Below are 27,006 nucleotides of genomic sequence, written 5' to 3'. Positions count from 1 at the left end.
TCTTACAGATTCATTTAATTTCACTGAGTCTTCAAGTCTTTGCCTCCAAGCCACAGACCAATCTGTTTCTTATGGCGATTCCGAAAAACACTGAAGATGTTAAGTCCTAGTTCTTCCTCTGACTCAACAAATTCTAAAACAGGATAATGCATCCTTTGCCCCCAACCCCCAAACAGCTGGGAAAATGAGCTCATGGATGGCGGAATGAGCTCACGGATCGGACTGCGGGGGTGGAAGAATGTGGAGTAATTGCTCATCGCTCCCTAGCCCCACTCTCACCTGGCCAGAACTCTGCCCTCCCCTTCCTACTATCAATTAGCCATCGCCTCCTCCCCTACGAGAAGGTGCACTGAAGTGTGGACCCCGCTATGGGGGAGGGTGCCTCCCTTCCTGGGATCCTCAGCTGCGTCAGCTACCCTCGCAGAGGAGCCCACACCTCGCCGCTGCTCCTCGCCCACCACGCCTTCTCAAGCTTCAGGCATGGGTGGCTGACCTAGGGTGATGCCTTGGATGATCCAAAGACCCCGTTTCCAGGCGTGGCGAGGCCCCTGAGCCAGTACGAGGTGTGCAGGTAGCAGTGGGCGGGAAGGGGAAAGGACCCGCTATCAGTTCCTGGCAGCGGCAGCAGCAGGTGGGCTGGGCTCCTCCTCTGGCTCCCCAGGTCTAGGAGTCGTGCCTGACACCACCCTCAGCACTCCCCCACGGCCCCTTTGTCTCTCAGCCCCTTCACAGCGAGTTCCTGAACATTCTTCTTCCCCCACAACTTCCCCCAGCTTGTCAGATGCCGCGCTGCGAGCTGTTCAGCATCCCCAGCCCACTTGGTGCAGAACACACACCCGGCCCGGTAAGGGCTGGCGGAGGAGGAAGGGGCCTCCATCAGGACTGGGGCAGTGGGGTGGGGGAAGGAAGAAGGGGTTGGGTTAGCAGCAGGAGGCCTGACGAAAGGGGAAGGGGCAGCCGGAGCTGGGTGGGGGAGGGGCCTCACTAGAATAGGCCTGTCTGGGGCGTAGGGAAAGCACCCCTTTCCCTCTGCACTCCTGCCTTCCTCCCCAGGCAAACAATAAGAGAAACAGGGGTGAACTCGAGGCTCTCGCATTTGGGCTGCGGGCTGCTCACCCCCAGGGGGGCGGAGAAACCAGGCGGCATTCAAGAGACACCACACCATTCCCCACTCCCTGCTGGCTCACGGAAGCCCCTGGGCCTGGAGTCCGTCCAGCCTGGGAAAGCCACCGGGAACTCCGGTGACTACTGCCTCCTGTCCAGTCCCATCTCCTCAGGCAGTTGTCCCGCCTCCACCTCCCCCTGCGACTGCAGCGCTTCCCATTCCAAAGGTCAGAGGTCTGAGCGCCACCGCCCCCAAGCCCATGCGGCCTTGGGCTACCCTGGTGTCACAGGCCGGCCCCCTGTCAGGGTCGCACCGTGCCCTCCCGCCCCCCACCACTTCTTTCTGGCGGCCTGCCTAGAGGCTTCCAGGAACTCGCAGGAGAGGAAGCTGTCCCTCTTAAGAGGCCGCAAGCTGGCAGGGCCCTGAGGACCGCGTGGTCCCCCAGCCAGAAACGCAGGTCACCAGGGAAGTGCCAGGCACCCATCTGCCAGCTCAGCTGAAGCTGCCTCCAACCCAACTCCTGGGCCACCAGCTCCGCGTGCCCCAGCCTGCAGTTACCACTGCCCGGGCTCCCGGCCGGCTGCTCTTCCTGTCCCCCGAGGGCGCCAGGTGCCACTGGAGCCCTCGAGGAGTGGGGCCTTGGGGCTCGTGGGCAGGAAGGCGGCGGGCCAGCACTAAGTCAGCATCTCCAGAACTCGGGCCAGGCCGGGACGCCGCGGCTGCTGCGGGCCGGGGAGGCATACTTCACTCTTTTCAAACCCGGAGGGCTGCGGAGATCCTCCCACCGGCCCTGCCGCCTCCCCGCCCCCGGTCTCCCCGGGGCTCCGTCCAGGAACCTACCCATAAGGCCAGGTGCAGCCCCTCTGCAGTCGCGCTCAGGTGTGAGCCGCGGCCCTGAAGCTCTGGAAGTAGCTGCCCGTCTGGGGGGAGGGGAAGGGGGCGATGGGGCTGGGGGCGGAGGGGGCCACTGGGAGGGGAGGGGGGCGGCGGGGGGGAGGGAGGGAACATTTTCTTTGTCTAGGACTCCAGGTCACGTGGGCCCCGCTGGAGGGCCTGGTTGGCTGCGAGCGGCCCGGGGAGGGGGCCGGCGCTCCGACGCTGGCGCTGGGCCAGCCCCTCTTCTCCGGTCCGAGGGGCGCGGGGCCGGGGGGCGAGGCCGTTCCCCGCCCGTTCCCAGGGCCCGCCCAGGCCGGGCTGCAGGGAGCGCCCCGCCTCCGGGAAGACCGCCTGGCCCCTCCCCCAGCTCTGGAAGAGATTAGCGCGGGGCCGGGGGGCCGGGAGGGGAGGGAAGGGGCTGCTCCCGAGCCGCCTGCCCGGAGGGAGCCGGGGGTCCGGGCGAAAGCAAGCCGGAGCTTTCGGACGGCCTGGGAGAGCCGGGAGAAAGTTGTGAAAAGTGAGTTTCTCTGAAGCACAACCAAAAAAAAAAAAGAAAAAGCTTACAGATAGGAGGCCCAGGAAGCTGTAGGAAAACTCAGCACACAGACGGAGAGTGACAGCAGGCGCGCGCAGACATTGGGAGCGCTCCAGATCGGGGATTGTTTGGGGGGTCTCCCGCCTCCACACTACAGGTGAATAGAGAAGCGGGGGGGCCTCAAAAAGCGCGGCGTGAGGAGGTCAGGCCTCGAGTCCCAGGGCCCCTACGTCACTCTGGCTGGGCCTTCCCTGGATTTCTCATTTTCCTGTTTGCAAGGTTGGTCGCGGCGAGGGCGCTCCTTCAGAAAGTTCAGCAATTCCTTCATTCCCAGGCTCAAACATCTGCAGATCGAGAAGACCTGACTCCTCTCCTGGGGCCTCCAGGTGCGGCCTCCAGGTGCAGCCTCCGCCATTTCAAGCTTCCTCCTCCTGAACAAAGGCACCTACCCCCAAGGCAGACGCAGTCCCCACCCACAGCCCTCCATTACGTTGGCTGTAGCATCAGATAAAGAAATAGACCCTGTTGGCTCTGCCCTCGAGGGGTTGAAGATTCCACTAGACTTGGAGAAATATGAAAGGATCACTGTAAAACAAACATATGTAAAGGTAACTATGCCACAAATACCAAGTAGAAAAAAATGGGCGGCATGGATGACAAAAGAGGTTAGAGGTCAGTTCCAGGTGAGCCGACTGGGCCTGGAGGCTGGATCGGACTTGGAATGAGGTGAGATGGGTAGGATGAGCAAGAGCTGCCGGGCTGGGGAGGGAGGAGACCTTCGCCCACCTCCACCCTCCCAGTACACGACAGGGCAAGGTAATGGCAAGCCTTCAGGTGCGTCCTTGGGTATATTCTGTAGCAGGGAAGAATAACCACAGGTTTTCTGACAAGATGAATGAGTATTTTGGAAAAATCAGCCTAGTTGCCGTTGCCAAGATGAATTAGAAGGAAGAACTGAGGAAATGGAGGAAAATGCACCCCACAGCAGAGGGCTATTTGGGCAGCGGCACTTGTTAGAAGATCTGGACTTGGCCGAGCGCGGTGGCTCACGCCTATAATCCCAGAACTTTGGAAGCCTGAGGCAGGCGGATCATGAGGTCAGGAGTTTGAGACCGGCCTGACTAACATGGTGAAACCTTGTCTCTACTAAAAATACAAAAATTAGCCAGGCGTGGTGGCGTGCGCCTGTAATCCCAGCTACTTGGGAGGCTGAGGCAAGAGAATCGCTTCAACCTAGGAGGCGGAGGTTGCAGTGAGCCGAGATCGTGGCACTGCACTCCAGCCTGGGCAACAGAGCGAGACTCCGTCTCAAAAAAAAAAAAAAAAAAAAAAAGATCTGGACTTCAGTTCTGTTTCCACCACCATGACCTTAAACAAGTCACTTAACCCCCAAGAAATCTGTTGTCTCATCTGCAAAACAAGAGTGATGACATCAGCCCTCTTGGGCCATGGAACGCCACCATCTCCTAATGACAATGAGACAATTCTCTAGGTGCCTGGCTCCCAGCCACAGTCACCTGGGACATACAGGTGCTGGTATAATGAAGTCACGAGATGTGCAGTGAAGGAGCCCCCCCCGCCCCCGAGGGCCATCAGAGCAAGCAAACCCTGAAGAGCAAGGACCCCAAACCAGAGAGCCTGCTACCTAGAAGACTTGGGTACAGACTCCCTCCAACCCTGAGACCCAGAATCCATACAGCTAGGAAAAGAAGCTATTCGAAAAACAAGCAAACAAACAAAAACACAGGCACTCTTCTGTTCCAACCCATCTTTCAACCCAACTAAGGTATTTGCCTGGTACACATTTCCAGGGGCTCCCCAAGCAGAAGTGAGAAGCCCAGAATTTGTCCCTCTTGCCTGCTCCCAACCTTTAGGGAATGCAGCATGACTTGCTTCGCTGCTTCTCTCACTGATACCTCTTCTGCATCCATGCCGGTCAACGGGCCTGAGAACTTACTTCAGGCCTCCTCTCAAAAGAAGTTTCTGGTTCTGGCTTGGTGGCCTTTTGCAGACACTGTCTCATGTACGATACCCGCTCTTCCATTATAATGCGGCTAAACACCTTAGACTCCACATTCTGTGGTCTTGGGACATGAGACTGCAATGATGCCGTGCGTGCAGCAAGGACTCAAAGTGTCAGAACTGGCCAGAACTGTTCACTTTCTCTTGGCCACATATTAAGTAGCTGTTCCCTCTGGCCGTCAAACTTCCTTATTCTCATCCTTTAACATTAAAGTCAAATCCTACCTCTTCCACACAACTTCCCAACAAGCAAAAGGAAGCCTAGGCTCAAAGGTGTCCCCTTAACAACCCAGAGCATCTTTCTTCCCTCTCCTGTAACTATGCAGACAGGAAACACTGCCTTTTCTAGACTGAGTCACTTAAACAGAGATGTGTCTTCTTTGTGGTCAATGCACAGTCAGACCCCAAAGCAGAAGAGACCCCAAGATCTAGAGCAGGGGTGATTTTAGTAAAAGGAAAAATCCCCTTACTAAAATGGGGCAATCTTCAAGGATCCTCAGGTCACACATGCTCTTGAGCTTCCAAAGTAAACCTCCCTGGTAGTTTATCAGATAGGTCTTTTGTTTGAGTTAAAGATAGCCAAACTCAAATAGCAGCACCATGTAAAATAAGCCATGTTCTTGGATTTGTTATAAAAGTATGTTGAAAGGAGGAACTCCTGGATGAAAAGAAAATATGCTGGATGTCAAGAGCCTGAAAGAGGTGCTGGAAAGGAAGTATCCAGTGTGGTCCAACGGAGAGAGTGACCTGAGAATGAGAGCACAGTTCCTGTTTGGTGGGCAGACAACAGTGATCCCATAGGCCTCCTAAGCCCGACAAAAATACCTCTGAAGGACACCTCTCTGCCCTGATCCCGTATTCATCAAGCAAACTTCCAATTTCAATTACATTTTCCAATGACTCTGATACCAGTAAGTTGCCAGAAAACAGCAGGACAAGCATTATGATTTGTGTGGCGAGGACATGTCCTGTTATCAGTTGGTAAATCTAACATTCTGGGGTGCATCATTCTCCTGGGTCTTTGAAGAGTCATGATCATAAGTATGTTAATGTGACTTTCCAGCCTCAAAGAATTGAGACAAGACACTAGCCCATCATGATACCTCTCCAAAGAGCAGCAACGCCCGGAGCTCATGCCTGACGTTTTACTCAAAGTTCAGTGCTCTGTGGCATGCTCTGTCATAAAATCCAGTTCCGGCAGGATGAGGGTAGATGATGTTGCTGTCATCCCACAGGACATTTACCATGTGAGTCTCTCTACTCTGAATCAGAGAAGCCATGGTCCCTATAAAGCCATCTGCAAAGCAACACATATGAAGTCACTGCACACGTATTTCCACCCCACACGTATTCCCACCAACCCCAAGACCAGGAAGACCTGATCCAGACAAAAAGAGAGGTCAGGATGGATGTCTGTTCTGAACCCGTCCTCCTCCCACCTACAGCTCAAAAGCCTCAATGCCAATCAGTCAACACTCTGCGTGACATTCTAGGCCCCCACGAATCTGGAGGCCTCCGTGTGATATCACGAAGCCCACGCTTTGCCCGCCCACTTGCTATTCCTCATGCTGTTCCTTCTTCCTGGAAGGTTCCTCCCCTTCAACTTTCACCACCTAAACCCTGCATATCCTTCTACACCAGTCCGCCAGTGACCTCCACCATGAAAGTTCCTCTAGCCCTGCGCTGTCCAGGATGGCAGTTACTGGCTGCATGTGTCTATTTGAATGAAATGCAAATTAAAATTTAGTTCCTCAGTCACACTGGCTACATTCCAAGTGTCCAAGAGCCACATGTGGCTGGGGGCTACTGAATTCGATGGCACTGATTTTAAAACATTGCCATCATCCCAGAAAGTTCTTTTGACAGTGCTGCCCTGGCCCCTCACCCTTATCCTCCCCTTCTGTCCCTTATCTTCCCCTTCTGTCCCTTATCTTCTACCCCATCCCCGCCACACTCCCCTAGTACTTTGTAAGCCTCTGTTAGGACCTGCCAGTCTTTGCCTTGTGCGAAGGTGATTGTGTACTCATCTTTCTCCTTTACAAGATTAAATATTCCTAGAGGGCAGGGACTGGACCTCATTCACCTTCGTATGGAAGCAGTGTGGGCTAGAGCATCTTGCCCATAGTAGAGGATTAAAAATGAACTGAATGCAATGTTGTCTCAGGAACCTTATCCCAAATCCACTGCCCAAGTTCCAAGTTGGGGAATGGATCCATTTCATAGCAGGAATTCTAATCGTTGCTACGAGGTCCCAGTCTACCAAAAGAGGCTGGGAATCTTTGTTTTCCTATTCCCTTGCAATCCATATGGAGGTTGCAAGCAAATGACCAGGACTGGGCTGCTGGCAGTGAAGCTAAAAATAGCCATGAAGCCAACAGCGTGGAGTTAGCAGGACTTGTTGCTAAGGAGACCAGTCGCAGATAGAGCAACTAAGCAGGGGGAAGGTGTCAGATGTGCACCCGGAGAGCAGAGGGGTCCAAAGGCTCGCACCTAGCGGTGTTCTGCCTTCTGGCAGCTCCTGGCTGATGCTCTAAGTGGGGCAGACATTCCCCCTGTCCCTCAGTAACCCATCTCCATGGAAACCACCAGGACTGGGGTGAAGTACCAGCCCCTGGAAGGGAGGCCTCTGCTTGGAGCTTGTTGTTATGGTAACATCCCCCCTTCCTGTCATTCTCTCTCTCCTGGCTTCTCTGGAGGGAGAGAGGTGGGGGTCTGGTCTTGGCTTAGCCGGCATGACCAGGAAACACCCGCTTCCTGACAAGACTAGCCTGTAAGGGGCTCTCCAGAAGCTCCTGGAAGCCCGGAGAGGCCAGTCAATCCTTAGCACAGGCAGAGCTTCCTTTCTTTTCACGAGGGCCTTGCTAATCATCTCGCCAGGAGAACCCCAGATTCACTTTGGTTTAATTGCATCTGCATCACCCAAGGAGGGCTTTAAAAATACAGATTCTTGGGGTCTACCTACGTAGATCAGCGGGCTTAAGGTGGGGCCCAGGAATCTATTAAAACCTCCCTGGGTAATTCTAATACTAGCCAGGTGTGGAAACACGGAGACCCTGGCTGTGTCTGTTACAAATGAGAACACTGAGGCCTAGAGAGGCCCGAGCCCACCTGAAAGGTCAGAGCAATTCACTGGAGAGAAGTGGTCTGGAGAGAGGAGGGGAAGCAGAAGGAGATGGAGGTCAGCTCCCTTGGGGCATGCCTCCCAGGTGAGCCCTCCTCTGGGCCTTTCCCGCCTGCTCCCTGATCAAGCACAACCTGTTGCTGTCTGATGCTGGACTGTGATTTCAAACCAAAGCCCCTGACAAGCTGCCCCCTATGGTAGAATGCGGAAGGTAGGGGGCTAGAAGTCTGGTTCTCAGAGTAGCCCAGCCAGATGATTTGGGCTGAAAGCGAAATCCATCCTCCTGAAGAAAAGCAAAAGGGTCACCATGGCAACTGCAGTGTGCTGCCTGGTTGGGCTCTATGCCATCACCCCAAACCTGGGCCCTGCCCCAGAACCTCCTCCCTGAGTCTGGGGAGAGGAGCGGCATTTGGGCAAATGCTGTCGGGCAGGGGCACCCCCCTAACCCCTGCACTGAGCAGTCTGGTTTTAGAACCTGTAAGCGAATTGTGCTTTATCCTGGGAGCCTGCCTGAAGCTCACCTAAACACCGGATTGGGTCGGTCAGTCCTTAGCACCTGCAATAGGTAGGCTGGGGGGAAGGGAAGCAAAGAGGTGCAAGAGCTAGTAGACACGATGGGGCTCTAGGCTTCTGTTACTCACAGCCTAATTGTGTACCCAAGACCCACCACACATGAAACCACAGCCCTCATTCAAGATAGCATGCAATTAGATGGTAAATTATGTGGTAGGGATGCTTTCTACATGTGCCGAAGGAACTCAGAGGCAGCTGGGATCAGTCAAGGCAGGAAGGCTCAAGGGAAGATGAAAGAGCGGAAACTAGGAATGGGCACAACCTCCCAGGTTTTTCAGACAGGAATGGCCAGATCTAGGGGGCATCTGTAACTGCATGAGCTTCCTGGCAGATGAAGGGCAGGAATGAAAAGCACAAGCACAGCCTTAGGGTATCTGTTAGGGAGGGGGAGTGGTAAGGGGCTCTTTGCACTGACACTCTAGATGAATTCTTCTAAATCAAGGAGGAAGATGCAGGATGGGGGAGCCCAACTGCTGGAAAGGAAAGCCCAACTACCCTCTTGCTGATACCCTCACCTCCCCTTCTCTCCCCACCTCTATCCCAGAGCCCCTGGCTCCCTCGTTCTCTCCCAGCCAACCCTACACTTCCCTAATGGTGTATGCTGGGAAGTCCCAGCCCACTAGATGCGCCATCAGGCTCTGGAGCTTTGGTGGCTGCCTTCCCTTTCCCTATAGTCTGCCCCATAAGGGGAAGGCTTCTCCACAAACCCAGCTCTTCCTTCCTGCTCACTTCTACCCGCTATCCTGGAACTGCTGGGTCTGCACAGCTCTACCAGTGACTGAGTCTGGGGCCAGGGAGCAGAGATGCCAGGGCAGGGGTGGGAGAGTAGCAGTACCCCACTGACACTGGATCTCAGGTGCCCCTTACCAGGAAATTCAACTGGGAGGGGTTGCCAGGTCTTTCACTGAGCAGGGCGCTGAGCAGGGTGTTTTACAGCTGATGACAAGACCTTAAATAACCCCTAGCTTCTTTGGGCCTTGGTTTCCTAACTAGCCTAATGGAATCACACGTATCTGCTAAATATTACAGATAAAATCAAAGGAAGCCAGGAGGGACTCACATTTGAGAGGTGAGGGACTTCATGACAAGTTTGCTTTAGGGACGTGTCGATGCTGTCACTTTGCTTTAGAAACTGGACCCTGGAGAGAAGTGTTAAGTTTATACTAAGGGGGGTGTGGGCCAAAAGGAACCTGGTAAACCGTAACAGCCAGGCCTGTTTTCCCCACCCTTCCCCCACCCCTTCTCCAGGCTCCAGGGGTCAAAGGGAGGGGCCTAAAGGAGCCGCATTCAGATTCAGGCATGCAGACCCTCTCAAGTTTCAGGGTCCAAAGAGAAGACTCCAGAAGAGCCCAGCAGACAGGCACTGCGGTAACTATTGCTGAAAACAGCAGGACCCCTGCCATCTCCATCCGAAAGGAAACATTTAAATTCCTGTACCAAGTCCTTTCCGGTCTTTCCCCCCCAACCCTGTTTGGAAACTGTTCCCTAGGTCTGCCCGCCTTACAGTCCCTACTTCTTCCTTTGCTTGTTACCACAATCAGACTTGCAACCCAAGCCCTATCAATTACCGGGAGAGCTTGGGAAACCACCCTTGCTGGGTACATCACTAAATTCCCAACGTGATTAACCTGGCCCAGGTTTAAACAAAATGTGCAGAGAGACCCCCACCGCCAATGCAGGCGATACAATAAATGCATCTACCAATACATCTGTGTGGGAATCTCATCTGTGCCAGATTTGGTTTACCTCTAATCATCTGAAGCTTGGTGGTTTTCAAGCTGTAGTAAGCCCCAGAATCATCTAGGGGCTGGCTAGAAAATCAAACCTACAAGTACTGTCCCAGAGCTTCTGCTCCAGGAGTGTGCCTTTTTAATGCACTGCCCAGGTGGTTCTGGTGAGGTAACACACAATCCCACCCTTCGAGAAACATTGAAGTCTAAGAGCATCTTTGGTATATATAAGCAAGCTCACTCAATTTTTGTTTTTTTTGCCCCACAAATCTGCCTTTCCAACAGCATCTAGCGTCAAATATACAGGAGGCTGAGCTGTTATTCCTGTTTTTGTTCAATCCATCTGAGTTGCAAGTGAAAATAATATTTATACTGCCCACCATTCATGGACTAAAGAGGAACGGGGAAGAGCTGTCGCATCTGTAGAGTTGCTACTGAAGAATGGCAAGTCAGAAAAATGGTAACATTCACACGCACACTTGCACACACGCACACTCACCATGCAGTTGGCCTGGGAGCACACACACACACTCACCATGCAGTTGGCCTGGGAGGGAGTGCGGACTGAGAGGTGAAGGATGCAGGGTGGCCACAGGGAGTTGATGGAAGTCAGAAAGGGCTCCACAGAGGGCATGGTGGCACGTGCCTGTAATTCCAGCTACTTGGGAAGCTGAGGTGGGAGGATCACTTGAGCCCAAGAGTCCGAGGCTGCAGTGAGCTACGATCAGAGCATGCCACTGCACTCCAGCCTGGGTGACAGAGCAAGACTCTGTCTCAAAAATTAACGTAGGCCCGGCATGATGGCTCACGCCTGTAATTCCAGCACTTTGGGAGGCCGAGGTGGGCAGATCACTTGAGGTCAGAAGTTCGAGACCAGCCTGGCCAACATGGTGAAAACCCGTCTCTACTAAAAATACAAAAATTAGCCAGAGGTGGCCAGGTGTGGTGGCTCATGCCTGTAATCCCAGCATTTTGGGAGGCTGAGGTGGGTGGATCACCTGAGCTCAGGAGTTTGAGACTAGCCTGGCCAACATGGTGAAACCCCGTCTCTACTAAAATTACAAAAATTAGCCAGGCATGGTGGCGTGTGCCTATAGTCCCAGCTACTCAGGAGGCTGAGGCAGGAGAATCACTTGAACCCGGGAGGCAGAGGTTGCAGTGAGCCAAGACCATGCCACTGCACTCCAGCCTGGGTGACAGAGTGAGACTCTGTCTCAAAAAAAAAAAGCCAGAGGTGGGGGCAGACACCTATAATCCCAGCTACTTGGGAGGCTGAGGTGGGAGGGTTGCTTGAACCCAGGAGGCGGAGGTTGAAGTGAGCCGAGATCACACCTCTGCACTCCAGCCTGGGTGACAGAGTGAGACTCCGTCTCAAAAAAAAAAAAAAAAAAAAAAACATAAATAAATAAAATAAATAGAAATGTACATATTGTAAAAGTAAAGGGCTGCATAGATAGGTGAAAGGGGGGTTCAGTAGCCCTCTAACTGGTTCAGGAAATCCTCCTGGACGTTGATCCCCGGCCACCTGCTCCCAGAAGTCCCATGTCCTTGTCCCTGCCCCTCCCTATCCTGGTCCTCTCCTAGCAGGTCTGCTTTCTGTGCTTTCTCTCCCTGCCCTCCTGCCTGTGCGTCCCCTCCATGAGGACCACCCTGGAATCTGACTAAACCTGTCCCCTGGGGTCGGGCGCAGTGGCTCACACCTGTAATCCCAGCACTTTGGGAGGCCAAGGTGGGCAGATCATGAGATCAGGATATCAAGACCATCCTGGCCAACATGGTGAAACCCCGTCTCTACTAAAAATACAAAAATTAGCTGGGCGTGGCAGCACGTGCCTGTAACCCCAGCTACTCGGGAGGCTGAGGCAGGAGAATCACTTGAACCAGGGAGTCAGGGGTTGCAGTGAGCTGAGATTGTGCCACTGCACTCCAGCCTGGCGATAGAGCAAGACTCCGTCTCAAAAAAAAAAAAAAAAAACCTGTCCCCATTGACACCAATCTGCTGGCTTCTCAAAAGCAGCTTATCCAAACCCTAGCTCAAAAATCCACCCCCTCCTAAGAGAAAATATCTTAATGACCTTGGGGTAGACAGAGAATTCTTAGAGATAATACACACAAACACTAACCAATAAAGGAAAAAAATGGACAAGTTGGACTTTATTAAAAACTTCTGCTCATCAGAATACATAAGAAAATGAAAAGTTCACTGTATCATCCTGCCTCAAATCTGCTCTTCCTCCAAGATTCTCTACCTCAGATAATGAACCCTATCCCCAGCCCAGCTCCCAATACCAGGCAAATTTTTCCCTCCCCTCCAACCAGGACCAGTTCTAGCAATTCCTTCAAGTTTGCCTCTCATTACCTCAACCCTCAGTCAAGGCCAAATGTAATGTTCTCCTACCTGGTCCTGCTTCTAAACTTCCTCTCTCTGGGGAATACTTACTGTCCTGCCAGGTTATCTTCCTAAACTATGTGTCCAATTCTCTTCCACCCCTGCTCTCCACTGGACAATGAAGCCTAAATTTCTCACTATGGCAGGAAGACCACTGAGGATGTGACCATCTTGCTTTCTAGTTCTGTCTCTTCTTGCCCATCCTCCCTAACCCCTGCACCCTAGTTACCAGATCTCTTACTATTCCCTAAACAACCCAGAAGTCATGCCTCCTTCTCTTTGCCCTCAGTAGTTCCTTTTCCTGAAATGCCTTCCTCCTCTTTAACACTTTTTTATTTATTTGTTTATAATTTATTGAGACAGTATCTCACTCTGTCACCCAGGCTGGAGTCCAGTGGCATGATCATGGCTCACTGCAGCCTCGACCTCAGCCTCCTGAGTAGCTGGGAGCATTGGTGCACAACACCATGCCCAGCTAATTAAATTTTTTTTTTGTAGAGAGCGGGTCTGGCCACGTTGCCCAGGCTGCTCTTGAACTCCTGGGCTCAAGCGATCCTCCCACTTTGGTCTCCCAAAGGGCTGGGATTACACTGCACCCAGCCTCTTTTGCACTTACTGAAATTCTCAAAGGATGCCTGCCTCCTCCAGGAAGCTTTCCTGGAGTCCTCCAGAAGCTGCTCTCATGCTCCTTTATGCTTCACGTTGGGCTCTTTACATAGGAACACAGAGCAAGCCCCACGCTCTGACTGCCACTGAGGCTTGTTGGGAACATTCCTGCCTCCTCCACTTGACAATGTATGCCTCTGGGACAGGGACTATATCCAATTGGTCTCCCCCTACCCCACCACTAGCATAGTATCATGTTTATTTACCAAGTACTGAATTACTAAGCAATCAGTAGTAAGTACTGAGGTCCATTAACTCCTTTAACGAGTGTACTGACCTCTTAATAAAGTGGCAGAGGGCTCTGGCAGACCACCCCATATGTGAACATCCCACGGCCTCCCTGACAAGCAGTCTGGTTTTTAAAGCAGAGAGAACATTGGCTATTATATTTTCTGCTTTGTCAGCCCCATAGACAGTGCTATGGGAAAGTTAAAGTTGGCCTAAATATGGGAAAAACCTTGAGGCGCTCTAGACTCCAAACTCCTAGAGGATTTCTTTGACCACCTCCCTTAGGACCCCACTCCATGCCCTTCCCCCACTGTCCCTGCCAAGCAGTCCTGTTCAGGTCAATGGCGGTACACTGCCTCTCCCTAGGCACCGCCTTCCCTGAGGTCCTTAGGCAGGGCTAGGGAGTTGCTTGCATAGTCCTTCCGTTAGTATTTCTAAAACAACCCTGCCCTGGCTACAGCACAATTCATTCATTTACCTACCAACCTCTCACAGGGGAGGGTAGAATTCTGACTTGCCTTTAAATTTGCTTCCTTAGTGTCTAGAAAATGTTGGAACATAGTAGGCACCCAGACACACAAGGTGGTATCTTAAAGACTAAGCACACAGTATCTGCTCAGTAAAGGCTGGACAACCCTTTGGTTTTTTGTTTTTTTTTTTGAGACAAGTTCTCGCTCTGTTGCCCAGGCTGGAGTGCAGTGGCGCAATCTTGACTCACTGCAACCTCCACCACCCTGGCTCAAACGATTCTTGTGCCTCAGCCTTCCAAGTAGCTGGGATTACAGGCATGTGCCACCACGCCCAGCTAATTTTTGTATTTTCAGTAGAGACGGCGTTTCACCATATTAGCCAGACTGGTCTCGAATTCCTGGCCTCAAGAGATCCACCCGCCTTGGCCTCCCACAGTGTTGGGATTACAGGCGTGAGCCACTGCGCTGGGCCAAAGGTTTTTTTTTTAAAAAGAGTTTTTTTTTTTTGGTTTTTTTGTGTGTGTGTGTGTGAGACAGAGTCTGGCTCTGTCACCCAGGCTGGAGTGCAGTGGTGCGATCTCGGCTCACTGCAAGCTCCGCCTCCTGGGTTCACGCCTTTCTCCTGCCTCAGCCTCCCGAGTAGCTGGGACTACAGGTGCCTGCCACCACGCCCGGCTAATTTTTTGTATTTTTAGTAGAGATGGGGTTTCACCATGTTAGCCAGTATGGTCTCGATCTGCTGACCTCATGATACGCCTGCCTTCGCCTTCCAAAGTGCTGGGATTACAGGCGTGAGCCACCGCCCCCGGCCAAAAAGAGTTTTTATAAGGATGCTTCATGTATGTGCCTTTAGAAGAGACATATATGCGAGGTCTGAGAATTCACTCAAATATTTAATTTAGAATTTATGTACAAGGTAATCTAGGTAATAAAGAGAGTGCAGATCATGATTCCAGTCTCACCCCCCAACCTGCCGTGATGGAATTTTAGAATCTCTGGGGTCATCTCATCTATTTCTGTGGCATTATAAACCAGGAAACTAAAATGCCGAAAGCAGAAAGACCTCCTCACATCCATAGCTAAGGAGGGGCAGAAGCTGAGACGAGAATCCAGGCCTCCCAAATCTCATTCCAACATTTTCTTAATCCAGTTTCACAACATCATCCATATGGTCATGAAAAAACAGCAATTCAAGGGCAAGGGTTCAGGACCACATGAGTAGATCAGGGAGGGGTGGTCGGGGAGGCTGAAAGGGACCTGAGCCTCCTGGCAAAGAGGCATGGGGAGCAGCCCCAACAACTGCAGGCCGGGGGCGGGAAGAGCATGCGGCAGGCTGGAAAGCCGGGCCAGCTCTCTCCCTCTCTTCTAAACGCATTCTTCAATTTCATGACAATTTCCAAGCCACGAAACCAGGAAAACTGGGAGTGTAGGTGAGTCATTTGGGTACACAACAGAAGCAACACAAGATTTGGAGTCTAGTTTTGCCCATTGGGCCACTCCATCAGGATACCCATGTGGCCGCAACCTACTTACCTAGATAAATCTTAATTTTCTAATAGCAAAATACAGGTTAAAAAAATACTTCTGGCCAGGTGCGGTGGCTCATGCCTGTAATCCCAGCACTTTGGAGGCCGAGGCAGGTGGATCACCTGAGGTCAGGAGTTCAAGACCAGCCTGGCCAACATGGTGAAACCCCATCTCTCCTAAAAATACAAAAAATTAGCCGGGTGTGGTGGCAGGTGCCTGTAATCCTAGCTACTTGGGAGGCTGGGGCAGGAGAATCGCTTGAACCCAAGAGGCAGAGGTTGCAGTGAGCTGAGATCATGCCACTGCACTTCAGACTGGGTGACAGAGTAAGATTCCATCTCAAAAAAAAAAAAAAAAAAAAAAAAGACAAAAAAAAGACATTAAATGCAGATAATATGTTTTAGGATTGTGGTGAAAGCTAATGCTCCTGGCATAGTGCCTGATGTAAAGTAGGTGCTCAGTGAAGTTCAACACCCTTTCCCTGGTTCAGGCTTTGCTGTGGCCAGGAGTTGGCCCTGGGCCGGCAACTAGTCACCTACCCCACCCTGCCTCTTTTTTTCTCACCACTAAAAAGTAGGGGTTGTTCTAAGAGCTGTTCTCTCTGTGCCCCAGAAGTGAAGACTCTGGTGCGCAACCAACCCATCTACTTAAAGGACAATGGGGAGTCCCTCTGTGGCAACTTTAGTAGCCTATGGTAAAGGCCAGCCCTCAAAGTCACTACTGGTTACAGGCTGTCATGGGAGCCTCTAGAACTTGTTCAGCCTTGGGTAAAGTATACTTGCTGTGCCTACTCCAAACATCATCATCTCCTTCAAGGGTGATGTTATTTTTGAGGCCACGCTGCAAAAGGTCAGGTATGGCAAATAAGTGAGGAATGTCTTCCAGTCCAAATGCCCTAAAACTGCTTCCCATACAGTTGGCTAATAATTTGTTTTGAGCCTTTACTGGTCTACTTTGCACTTCCATTTCTCCTGAACTAGACTAAAGTCCAGGAGATCACACCTTATTCATCTCCTCCTTCCCACAGCCCCTAGCACAAGGCCCCTTTACTTAGTAGGTGCTGAGTGACTGCTTATTAAATGGAATATGACACAGCATGGGGGACCTTCTGGACATTCATGGCCTGCTCTCCTCAGGGCAGACAGGAAGCACAGTCTGTTGAGACTGCAGGGTTGTAAAGTCAGAGGAGGCAACATTTGCTAAGCTCATAGAAGCAGCAGCACAAATGGCCAATAAACATAGGAAAAGATGTTCAACCTTATTATCTGGGAAATGCCAATTAAAAGCATAACAAGATACTATTTTCCCACCCATTTGACTAGCAAAATATTGATGTTGGCAAAGGCCTTCTCATACCCTGTTCACAGAAGCATAAATTGGAGTGCCCTTTTTAGAGGGCAGTTTGGCAGATGTCATAAAATGTAAAATGCACATTCCCTTCAACTAGGCCTTTTTCTTTCTAGGTATCTATCTTAGAGAAACAGATGCACAAAGAGGTATGACTAAGGATGTTCACCACTGCAATGCTAAACAGTAAAATATCATAAACAACATAAATGGCCACCAATAACAGAATGGCTAAATAAAACCATGGGAATCCACATGGTGGAATATAATAGTAATTACGTGGCTAGATTGCACAGACTTATTGGAAGTCAAAAACCAAGCTGTAAAATGAAACTACAATGTGGTTCCATTTGTGTAAAAAGAAAAGGAAAACAAGAACCCCTGAAGCAAAATTATATATTTACACGCATACACACGGATAGGAAAAAATCATGACGTTACACCAAACTGATAGCATCAAGTATTTCTGGTGAAGGAATTAAATTTTCAGTCCAGGTGTGGTGGCTCATGCCTGTAATCCCAGTACTTTGGGAGGTGGAGGCAAAAGGACTGCTTGAGCCCAGGAGTTCAAGGCCAGCCTGGTCAACATAAGGAGACCCCCATCTCTACAAAAATTTTAAAAATTAGCCAAGTGTGGTGGCACATGCCTGTGGTCCCAGCTACTCAGGAGGCTCAGGTGGGAGGATCACCTGAGCCAAGAAGTTGAGGCTGCAGTGAGCCATGATCATGCCATTGCACTCCAGCCTGGCCAATGGAGCAGGACCCTGTCTCAAAATAAAATTTTGGGGTGGCAAGTTTGGGCGGACTTTTTCACAAGAATGTATTTGTGTAATACTTAGATAATTTAAAATACTTTCTAAAAAATTATAAAGTTCCTATTATATGCTAGCTCTGTGCTAGGCGCCTTAAATGTTGTGTGTTATCCACACAACTCTGAGATAAGAATTGTTCATTCATTCAGCACACTTTCACCCTGCACCTCCCACATGCCAGCCCTGGGGGCAGGGGGTGCCCAGAATGCCTGTATTGAACGAGCTTAAATGCAGAAATGGGTAGAGGCAGAAAAAAAGCTGGCGAGTGCTGCTGTCATGGAGATGCAGAGTACAGCCAAGTCCATCCACAGAGGAGGAACCTCAGCTGGGGTACAGGGTAAGTGATGCCTAAGGTCCCACACCCAGTAAGTGGGACCTTTCTTAAGGCAGTATTTGAACTTGCCTCCAAAGGTCGCAGTAAACAGCAGCCGACCCTTAAGGTCCATGAAGGCTCTGCTATCTGCTGAGCAGCCCTGGGCGGAGGGAGTGGGTTGTATCTCAGTGTGGCGAGGGAAGGGAGGAGAGACTATGACGTTCCAGTCACAGATGTTTCATTATCACTATTCAATATTATTAAGCATCTAATAAGTATAAGGATGCATGAGTCAAGGGTCCCTACCTTCAGGTTGGAAGCAGGAAAGAGACCAGATCCTAGAACAATAGGACATGGTACCCGCTGCCTAGACGGAATTTAGAATCCGGCTGGGGTGAAGAGATTAATGAGCGAGTCATGCCATCAATGTGCTGTAACTGAGTCCTAAAACCACCAGCAGCGACACAAACTGGAGTGAGTGGCTTCCCAGGCGAGATGACCGCCCAGCTACTGACCCTGGGTCTCTGTGCTCATCTGCCTTGCAGAGCTACAGGGAGGGCTAATGAAGCGAGAGGCCCTTCCTAACCCTCAAGCCCTCCGTCAGACTGCATTTTGCTCTGAGAATTAGAAGGAAGAGGAGCTAAGGGATTGCCTTCCTTTGGGAGGAGGAACTGCCCCACCCCTGCCCTCCCCACAGCCCTGGCCAGCTCTGCCCAAGGAAGGTTCTCCTCAGCTCAGAAGCCTGGTGAGAATGGCAGGAACACAGGATGGAGGAGACTCTGGCCCCCCTTTACCCATGGAGCCTGTCCATACCAGTCCCCATGCCATCCTCCAGGTATACCTGTCAGCACCCCTGGAAAAACCACCTCGAAATCAAGTGTGTGGGCCCTTGTCATGGTGGAAATCTAAGATCTCATGCTCCCAGAGAAGTGGTCCCACATTCACCTACCTCCCAACTGCTTAGCCAACCAGCAGGTATTCACTGGGCCTGTTCTCCCTGCCCATTGCATTAGGCCAGACAGAGGAAGATGTGATCAACACATAAGAAACAGTGAAAAATACCCTGATGCAATATGATTGAGTGCTAAGTAATATTAACAGTAAGGACAGTCTGAGTGCAGTGGCTCATGCCTGTAATTCCAGTACTTTGGGAGGCCAAAGCAGGCGGATCACTTGGGGTCAGGAGTTCGAGACCAGCCAGGTCAACATAGTGAAACCCCATCTCTACTTAAAATATAAAAATTAGCTGGGTGTGGTGGTGCGTGCCTATAATTCCAGCTACCGGGAAGGCTGAGGCGAGGCACGATAATCACTTGAACCCGGGAGGTGGAGGTTGCAGTGAGCCAAGAGACTGCACCACTGCACCCCAGCCTGGGAGACAGAGTGAAACTGTCTCAAAAAAACAAACAAACCCCAGTAAGGGTTACAGGGATTCAGGGAAGGGAAGAGGTCATTGTGGACTGGAGAAATCTTGGAAACCTTCCAGGAGGAGGCAGCAGCTCTTGGCCTCAACCCTGAAGAATGGACTGGGGAAATCACAGCAGGAACGATGACAGGAAGGAAGGAAGGAGCATGGCAAGGTCCCTTCCTAGGGGACACCCTTCTATTAGAGGACTGTAGTGAAAGTGGGGTGAGTTGATTGTGGAGGTCGAAGGGTTGAAGACTTGAGAAATAGCCAGAGGGTATCTGACATGATGGGGGAGACAATGGGGAGCCATTGGAGGTTCTATGGCAGGGTGTGATCATGATTAAAACAGAGCTTAGTCCTTACAGGACTAGTAAGCAGGTGAAGGAACAGCAACAGGAGATGGAACAGACAGAAGACAACAACTTCCTTCCCAGCTCCAGCAGGAATTCTCACTTCAGCCTCAGGGGCTGCAGAAATGTCTCATTTTCCCCGTTCACTTATTTTCCATTTCTTTCATTTTGTGACATTCTGAGTCGTCTTAAATCTTGGGGGAGGGAAAGCCTGAAGGGGGTAATCTGGGGTAGGCTCACTCAGTAACTGTGGTCCAACAAGGGTGGGCAAGGAGAAGGAAGTTAAGCTGGGGAGTGCGTTCCGAGGGAAGAAGCCCCCCAGGTGGGGCACACAGCCTAGGGGAAGGGCTGGTGCAGCCTGGGGTCTGGTGGCAGCTCCTCCTTCTGGCCCCTGCCCCACCTTCCAGCCACATTTCCTAGCTGCTTTCTGCCCACACCCGCTGTGCACCACCACAACAAACTCCCATTCCTGAAAAGCCCAAGTGTCTTGTGCCTCGGGAGGTATGTGCCTGCTGTATTCCTCCCTCTGAAATGCCTTCCTCAGCCCTCCCCTAAATTCCAGTTCAACCGTCAAAAGCCAGAAGCCACCCCTGCTGATGCGTAGATGACTCCAGACAGCATTCGTCTACGCCCCGTTCAGGGCAGTTCTTTCTGCAGGTGCTATGAGCCCTCATCCTATCACAGGAAAACTAGGAATCCTCTATGCCTCTGGTAGTCCCAGTATCTTACATGTCACTCAGCTGTGGAGGCTTCTGGAAATCGGCTCAGTAAAGGTGCCCTGAATGAAAGGTTGCAGGCGTTGCATCCTGAGATTAGGAAGTGCTGGCTGGCCCTTCAAGTGATATTGCCTGGGGAACAGCTGGAGCTGGGTCCTGAAGGCTGGGTGGTTTGTCAGGAGGGGAAGGTGCCTTTTTTGGGATGAGGAGGGTACTTGGATCTAGGAGGATGGGTAAGGGGTTAGTGGATCAACACTGGCAGAGGGTGGGGGGTGGAGATCTGGGGATGCAGTTAACAGAGGTTGCCGCTTGAGATCAGCTGAAGGAGGTGGGGAGGAACCTGCAGGGGCCTTGGTAAGGCCCAGGGAGGCAGTTTCAGAAGGGCTCAAATGTCAGAGAGCAAAATGAGACTGACAAAAGAGGAGAAATGTCTGTGCTGTTGTTACACCACTTAGAAAACATTACAAAAAATTAGCCAGGTGTGGTGGTGCACGCCTGTAATCCCAGCTACTCGGGAGGCTGAGGCAGGAGAATCGCTTGAACCTGGGAGATGGAGGTTGCAGTGAGCTGAGATTGTGCCACTACACTCCAGCTTGGGCAACAAGTGCGAAACTCCGTCTCAAAAAAACAAAAACCAAAAAACAAAAACAGGCCTGATAGGCCGGGTGCAGTGATTCACGCCTGTAATCCCAGCACTTCGGGAGGTCAAGGCGGGCAGATCACCTGAGGTCAGGAGTTCAAGACCAGCCTGACCAACATGGTGAAACCCCCATCGCTACTAAAAATACAAAAAGTTAGCCGGGTGTGTTAGCAGGTGCCTGTAATCCCAGCCACTCGGGAGGCTGAGGCAGGAGAATCGCCTCAACCCAGGAGGCGGAGGCTGCAGTGAGCCGAGATCCAGCCATTGCACTCCAGCCTGGACAACAAGAGTGAAACTCCGTCTCAAAAACAAACAGACAAACAAAGAAAACAGGCCTGATAGCAACAGCTACTACTCTTGAGTCTGAGGGCGACTTGGGAATCTTGAAAGCTACCTGTGTTTTCCCCATTCTTGATACCTGCATCTAGCCCCTCCCTAACCCCAGGCATAGCCCAGGAGGAGACTGTGTGACAGTCAGGGGCTGGGCCCCACATTGGAATAGGAAACGTAAATTCTAATTCCATTCTAGTCCTGTTCCCAATTCTTCATTGGGAGCTTGTGGCCAGTTATAAAACTCGGTAGCCCCAAGTCCCGTAGTCTGAAAATGAGATCAGTAGTTCTAAAACTTGTACTGGAATTCATGGAATTCTTTAATTACAGCATAGGAATAAGGAATAATGTTATTAGCAGAAAATATATTTTGTTTGGAGATCTCCACATCGCAAGTCAAGTGTACTAAAAGTCTTTTAAATTAAATCAACATTTTGGTTTTTCTGTTAATGCCCACTGCTACCTTCATTGGTTGGGAGTGGGGATGCAAATGCCAAGGGTTGAAGACTTACTAGAAAATCTTTTGATAATTGCTGGAGCCAGGTGATGGCAATGGGAGGTCGTTACACTACTCTCTGCTTCTGCATATGTTAGAAAATGTTCATGAGTTTTACAAAGTCTGTTTTGTTTTTTTGAGACGGAATCTCGTTCTGTCACCCAGGCTGGAGTGCAGTGGCACAATCTCGGCTCACTGCAACCTCTGTCTCCTGGGTTCCAGTGATTCTCCTGCCTCAGCCTCCCAAGTAGCTGGGATTACAGGTGCCCGCCACTATGCCCAGCTAATTTTTGTATTTGTAGTAGAGATGGGGTTTCAACATGTTGGCCAGGCTGGTCTCAAACTCCTGACCTCAGGTGATCCACCCGCCTCGGCCTCCCGAAGTGCTGGGGTTACAGGTGTGAGCCACTGCGTCCAGCCCAAAAAAGTCTTTTTAAATTTTAGTAGAGACCTAAAATTGAGAAAATGTATCTATGATCTAATATTTCCTGGGAGTTGAGGAAAGAACCCTTTTTTTCACTGTAACTGAGGGCAGGCCTCCATACTGCTTCTTCAAGGGAGCAGAGTTTGAGAATCATGGAATTTCTGAAAGTTCTTCCGGTTCCTAAAAGTCATAGTCTAAGCTTCTTGCCCCAGGGCTAAATGAGAACAGAAACACTTCGCTCACAGAACCAGGAGCTAAAAAGCAAAGCCCCTGTTTCTGGGTTGCAGGGAACCCAGGAGTGCAGGGACTGACTTGGAGAGAAGAGCCCCATTCCTGAATTTCCACCCCAAACACAACATTCCACGCACAGGGAGTAAGTGCCTCTCCTCCCAGACCTCAGACAGGCTGCCCTTTCTCCGGGCTCTTCCGGGAAAGTAATTTCTGCCTTCCTGGATCCCAGAGGAAAAGAAAACTATCAAGCAGCCAGAACCCCCACCCTGTTCTGCACTTTCTCTCTTTTTTTTTTTTTTTTGAGACGGAATTTTGCTCTGTTGCCCAGGCTGGAGTGCAGTAGCACAATCTCGCCTCACCGCAACCTCCACCTGTCGGGTTCAAGCAATTCTCCTGCCTCAGCCTCTTGAGTAGCTGGGACTATAGGCACGCACCACCACACCTGGCTAATTGTTTGTATTTTTTTTTTTTTTTTTTTGAGACAGAGTTTTGCTCTTGTTGTCCAGGCTGGAGTGTAGTGGTGTGATCTCAGCTCACTGCAACCTCCACCTCCCGGGTGCAAGTGATTCTCCTGCCTCAGTCTCCCGAGTAGCTGGGATTACAGGCGCCTGCCACCATGCCCGGCTAATTTTTAGTCTTTTTAGTAGAAACAGGATTTTGCCATGTTGGGCAGACTGGTCTCGAACTCCTGACCTTAGGTGATCCGCCCGCCTCAGCCTCCCAAAGTGCTGGGATTACAGGCATGGGCCACCACGCCTGGCTAATTTTTTGTATTTTTGGTAGAGACAGGGGTTCACCAAGCTAGCCATGCTGGTCTCGAACTCCTGACCTCCTTTCAGCTTCCCAAAGTGCTGAGATTACAGGTGTAAGCCACCGTGCCTGGCCTCTGTTCTGCACTTTCTCTAGAGAAAGCTCTCACACAAAGGTGAACAGACGAACAGGGCCGCCTTCCCCTGGAGGCCTGGGGTAAAGACGAAATGAGAGCTGAGTTCACGTGAAGTGCCCCACGTGGTGGCAGTTTCCTCTCTTTTCCTGTGCAGCTAGGTCACCACCCACTTCTCTTTGTACCCAGTTCTCTACTAATCAAACATACAAGACAGCTCAAAAATTGTGCGTGGCAAGTTGATTTCCCTCCTCAGTCTTTCAGCCTCCATTTTCTCACCTCTCTGCATGGCTGAAGCCCTCCACGGGCTGTTGCCACCTCCCCGACCCCCACAGAAGCTTCTCTATAAAAAGTCACCAGCTCCTTTCCAGGTTGTCCAACGCCATGGGCATGTCTCAGTGAATTCAGCTTTCCCTAGGGCTGGGCAGCCACCCTCTGGGAAAACCCCGTGCTTCCCCAGACACCGCTCTGTACTGCTTTCTCCCTCAGTCCCCACTGCCTGCCACTCCTCCTCTCCATGTGACCCAGAAATGTCGGGGTTTTCATGGACATGTTCTGAGACTTCGTCTCTCCTCCCTCTCCCCTTGCTGAGCCCTTAAGTTCCCATGGATTTAAATGCCAGAGTTCTGCTCTCAACTCCCACCTCTGTCGCCCATACTTCCCTACAGCCCAGACTCCAGGCACCTGGCATCTCACACGGAGCCCTCAATTCCCACCTGTCCCAAACTCATCCTCCCCTGGGTCTTCCCATCTGAGCAAATGGCACAACCATCACCAGGTGTTCAGGCCAGACCCCTGGGAGTCCTCCTTGAGTCCACCAGTTCCCCTCCCTGCCAGTCCATCAGCAAGCCCTAGCTATTCTAGCTCCAAAATACACCCCAAAGCTCTTCTCTGTCTCCACTGCTGCCTCTCAAATCCACATCACGTCCTTCCTGTGCACAGAAACCTTCTATGGCTGCCCGGTATTGTCAGAAGTAAGCCAGCTTTTGGGCAGACCCTGCAGGTCTCCAACTGATGTGTGGAGCCCCGCCTGCCTCTCTGGCTGCATCTGGCCCTTTCTCCTTTGCCATTTCACCCTCGCATACAGTTTGCCAAACAAGTCAAGGCCTTGCTGGTGCTGTTTCCTCTGCCTAGAACACTCTCCCTGACCCCACTCCTCACAGAGCCAGTTCTTCGGTTCCTTCAGACCTTAACTGAAATGCCACCTCCTCCAAGAAGCCTGTCTTGACCACCCCAACTAAAGCAGGCCTCTGCTATCTTCTATTTCAGCCCCTTGTTTCTTTATGTTCTGCCTGTCTCCCCCATCAGAATGTCAACTCCATGAGAGCAGGAACCGTATATGCCCAGGGTCTAGTACACAGCCAGGTATACAGTAAGTGTTCAATAAGCATCTGCTGAAGGAGCAGATGAACCAGTCATCACTGACTAGAGATTAAGAGGCTCCCAGTAAGTTCTAAGGGTTAGCCTGAAGGGGAAACTGAGGCCCATCACTTCTGGTTTTCCAGTTCTGCAGGACGGGCTGGGGCCCAGGCCAGAAGGCGCCTCACCTCCCTTTTCCAGCGTGCCAGCCACTCGTCCCGCTTGCGCTTGCTGATGTAGTAGGGGTCCCCTGCCTGGAAGGTGAGCCTCGGCATGGGCCGCTGACGGAGGCTGGACTCCCAGCCCAAGCCACCCCGCAGCCGGCCCCGGGAGCCCTAGGACAGAGAGACAGACATTAGGGCATTAGGGTGGGCACTGACGGACCCACCAAGGAGGCACTTGCCTCAAACACAATGTGGACACTGGCTCCTGGCCAGAGAGGGCACCCCTGGGAGTGCTGGGCAGGCCCCGTGTGGGCTGGAGGAGCGAGGGGCATGTGTGGTGGGGGTGGGGGGGGCACATGGACACAGCCACAGGCCACGAAGGGAGACGTCTGGCCTCTGGAGGGGGATGAGCCGGCTGCCTTGTTGGGGGACTTCCAACCTCCACGCCCACTTCCTCTCCTTCCCACAGAGGGATGTGTAAAGAAGGAGGAGGGGCCCACCCTCCGCCCCCTCACACACACTCGCCACCCGTGTCCTTCTTCTAGAATCAGGATCCACAGAGCCCCTGGGGGTGGAACACTTGCCTCCATTTTCATGGATTCGATGTTGGTCTCCTTCTGTTCTTTGCCTGTGGAGAGGGAAGAACAAAGGGACCAGTTCGTTGGTCGGCAGAATTACTGGAGTGGCTCACAGGCCCCACCTTGTGCCTGGGGTCCCTGCCACAGGGGATGGGGGTCCTCTGGCCGTTTAGCTGTTCATGTGCTAAATTTGATGGCCCACCACATGCCAGGCACAGTGCTGACCCTGAGGACCCAGCAGGGCCTAGGGCAGAGAAAGAACTCGGGCAGGGGCAGGCCTTGAGGCCCAGGCAAGAGGGAACACGAGGAAATTCAGAGCTGGGTTTCTGGCCTGTCAACTCTGTCTCAGGTACACAGAAGGGGCCTAAAAATACCCCCATTCTGCTGCTCCCAGTCAAGAGACCTCCTTCCCCAGAGGAGGAGCAGGAAGGCAGAGGGGGTGCGGAAGGAGGAGGGGGTACAGGAAGGCCTGGGCCAGAGGGCCAGCCTGAGCGGCCTCCCTGGCCCTGCAAGGGAGTGTTTGCAGAGGCCTTCTGGGCATAAGGGCATGTACTGGGGGGCGGTGGGTACCGGGCCAACTGGAACAAGACCCCGGTGAAGCAACTTCCTCTCTACGAGACTCAGTTTCCTCATCTGGAAAATAAGGATGCTGGATGCGATTTCCAAGGTCCGCCTGCAGGTCCAAATATTATGATTCTATTACTAATCTCATTCTCCGTCCCTCCACTCCCTGCCCCATGCTCAGGCCCCTGAGCTCAGCCTTTAGTCCAGAAGACTTGAGTTTGGATTCCAGTGTGACCTCTGTAACCTCTCCTGGCCTGTTTTCCCACTGAATCAAGGTAGGTAAATGTTCTAAAATCATTAGGTTATGGTGAGCATTAAGTGCCTACTGTGGGGCCTGGCATACTGTAGGTGCTCAATACATGTTAGTGTGGTTCTCCTTCCCTAAGGATTCATTTCCTCTACTGGGCCCTGATTCCAGGTCCTGGCAGGGAAGTCTCAACTTCCCTATTGAGACCTTGCCCTCTCCCTGTGCTTCTCCAGGCCCCCAGCATGAGGGGAGCTGCGCTCCTCCCAGGCATCCCCCTGCACTCCCCACCAGGTCCTCACCACCCTTTCCAGGCACCCCTTCCAGGCACCCCTTCCAGGCCCAGCGCCCCGGAGGCTGCGGGGCTGGCTGATTCTGCCTCCCGTAGCTTCTTGCTGGAGGTGGGGAAGTGAGCCCTCCTTCCACCTGGGCCCCTGAGCTTCTTTGTCGGGAACCGACAGCGTATCGGGCCTGGGCCCACTGCAGGAAGGTCACTAAGGCTGGCTCATGGTAGCTTGGGGTGGGGGGAGACAAACAGCCTGAAACGGAAAAAACAGCCCCGACTTCATCTCCTGGCTGTGAAGCGGAAGCCAGCCACAGTGTTCACGCCGCGGGTCCTCAGCCCGGGAGGCCACTCCCTTCCCTCGTGACAGGGGGGTCCTGGGCTGGTTTTGGGCTGACCCCGGGCGCCCAGGACAGCGCTGTCCTCGGTGGTTCTGTCCCTGGTGACAGCGACTCCCGCTAGCTAGGCCCGGGAGCACCAGGGGGAGGGAGGCAGGAGGGCCGCCGTGGGTGCGGGCCTGGCGCCGGGCTCAGCCCGCGGGGGCCGCGTGGGCGGGGACGGGGCGTCTTGTCGCGGGCACCTGTGCGCGTGGGCGGGCGCGCACTCGCCAGCGCTTTGTTCG

At 52.2% G+C, this 27,006-nt stretch overlaps 1 protein-coding gene across 11 annotated transcripts in view; it reads right to left on the bottom strand.

Moving 5' to 3' along the window:
- DNMT3A (DNA methyltransferase 3 alpha) overlaps positions 1-27,006 on the bottom strand; it is a 115,239-nt gene that overhangs the window by 22,356 nt on the left and 65,877 nt on the right. For 6 of the 11 annotated variants that reach the window (XR_008676751.2, XM_055377581.2, XM_031007921.3 and 3 more), the window contains exons 5-6: positions 25,300-25,343; positions 24,740-24,886 (exon numbers count right to left, since the gene is read on the bottom strand). Coding sequence is in view for 10 of the 11 variants with exons in the window: in XM_055377581.2 (XP_055233556.1) it covers positions 24,740-24,886; positions 25,300-25,343 (191 nt within the window). In the remaining variant the exon portion in view is untranslated. Of the gene's footprint in view, positions 1-1,663; positions 2,244-24,739; positions 24,887-25,299; positions 25,344-25,863; positions 25,967-27,006 lie in introns of those variants that run through there. The other 5 variants (XM_019021313.4, XM_031007922.3, XM_031007923.3 and 2 more) reach the window with 5 other exon arrangements.

This window comes from Gorilla gorilla, chromosome 12 (assembly GCF_029281585.2).
Source record: "Gorilla gorilla gorilla isolate KB3781 chromosome 12, NHGRI_mGorGor1-v2.1_pri, whole genome shotgun sequence".
NCBI classification, from domain to species: domain Eukaryota; kingdom Metazoa; phylum Chordata; class Mammalia; order Primates; family Hominidae; genus Gorilla; species Gorilla gorilla.
Note: the sequence above shows the minus strand (reverse complement) of the source record. Positions and strands in the feature narration are given on the sequence as shown.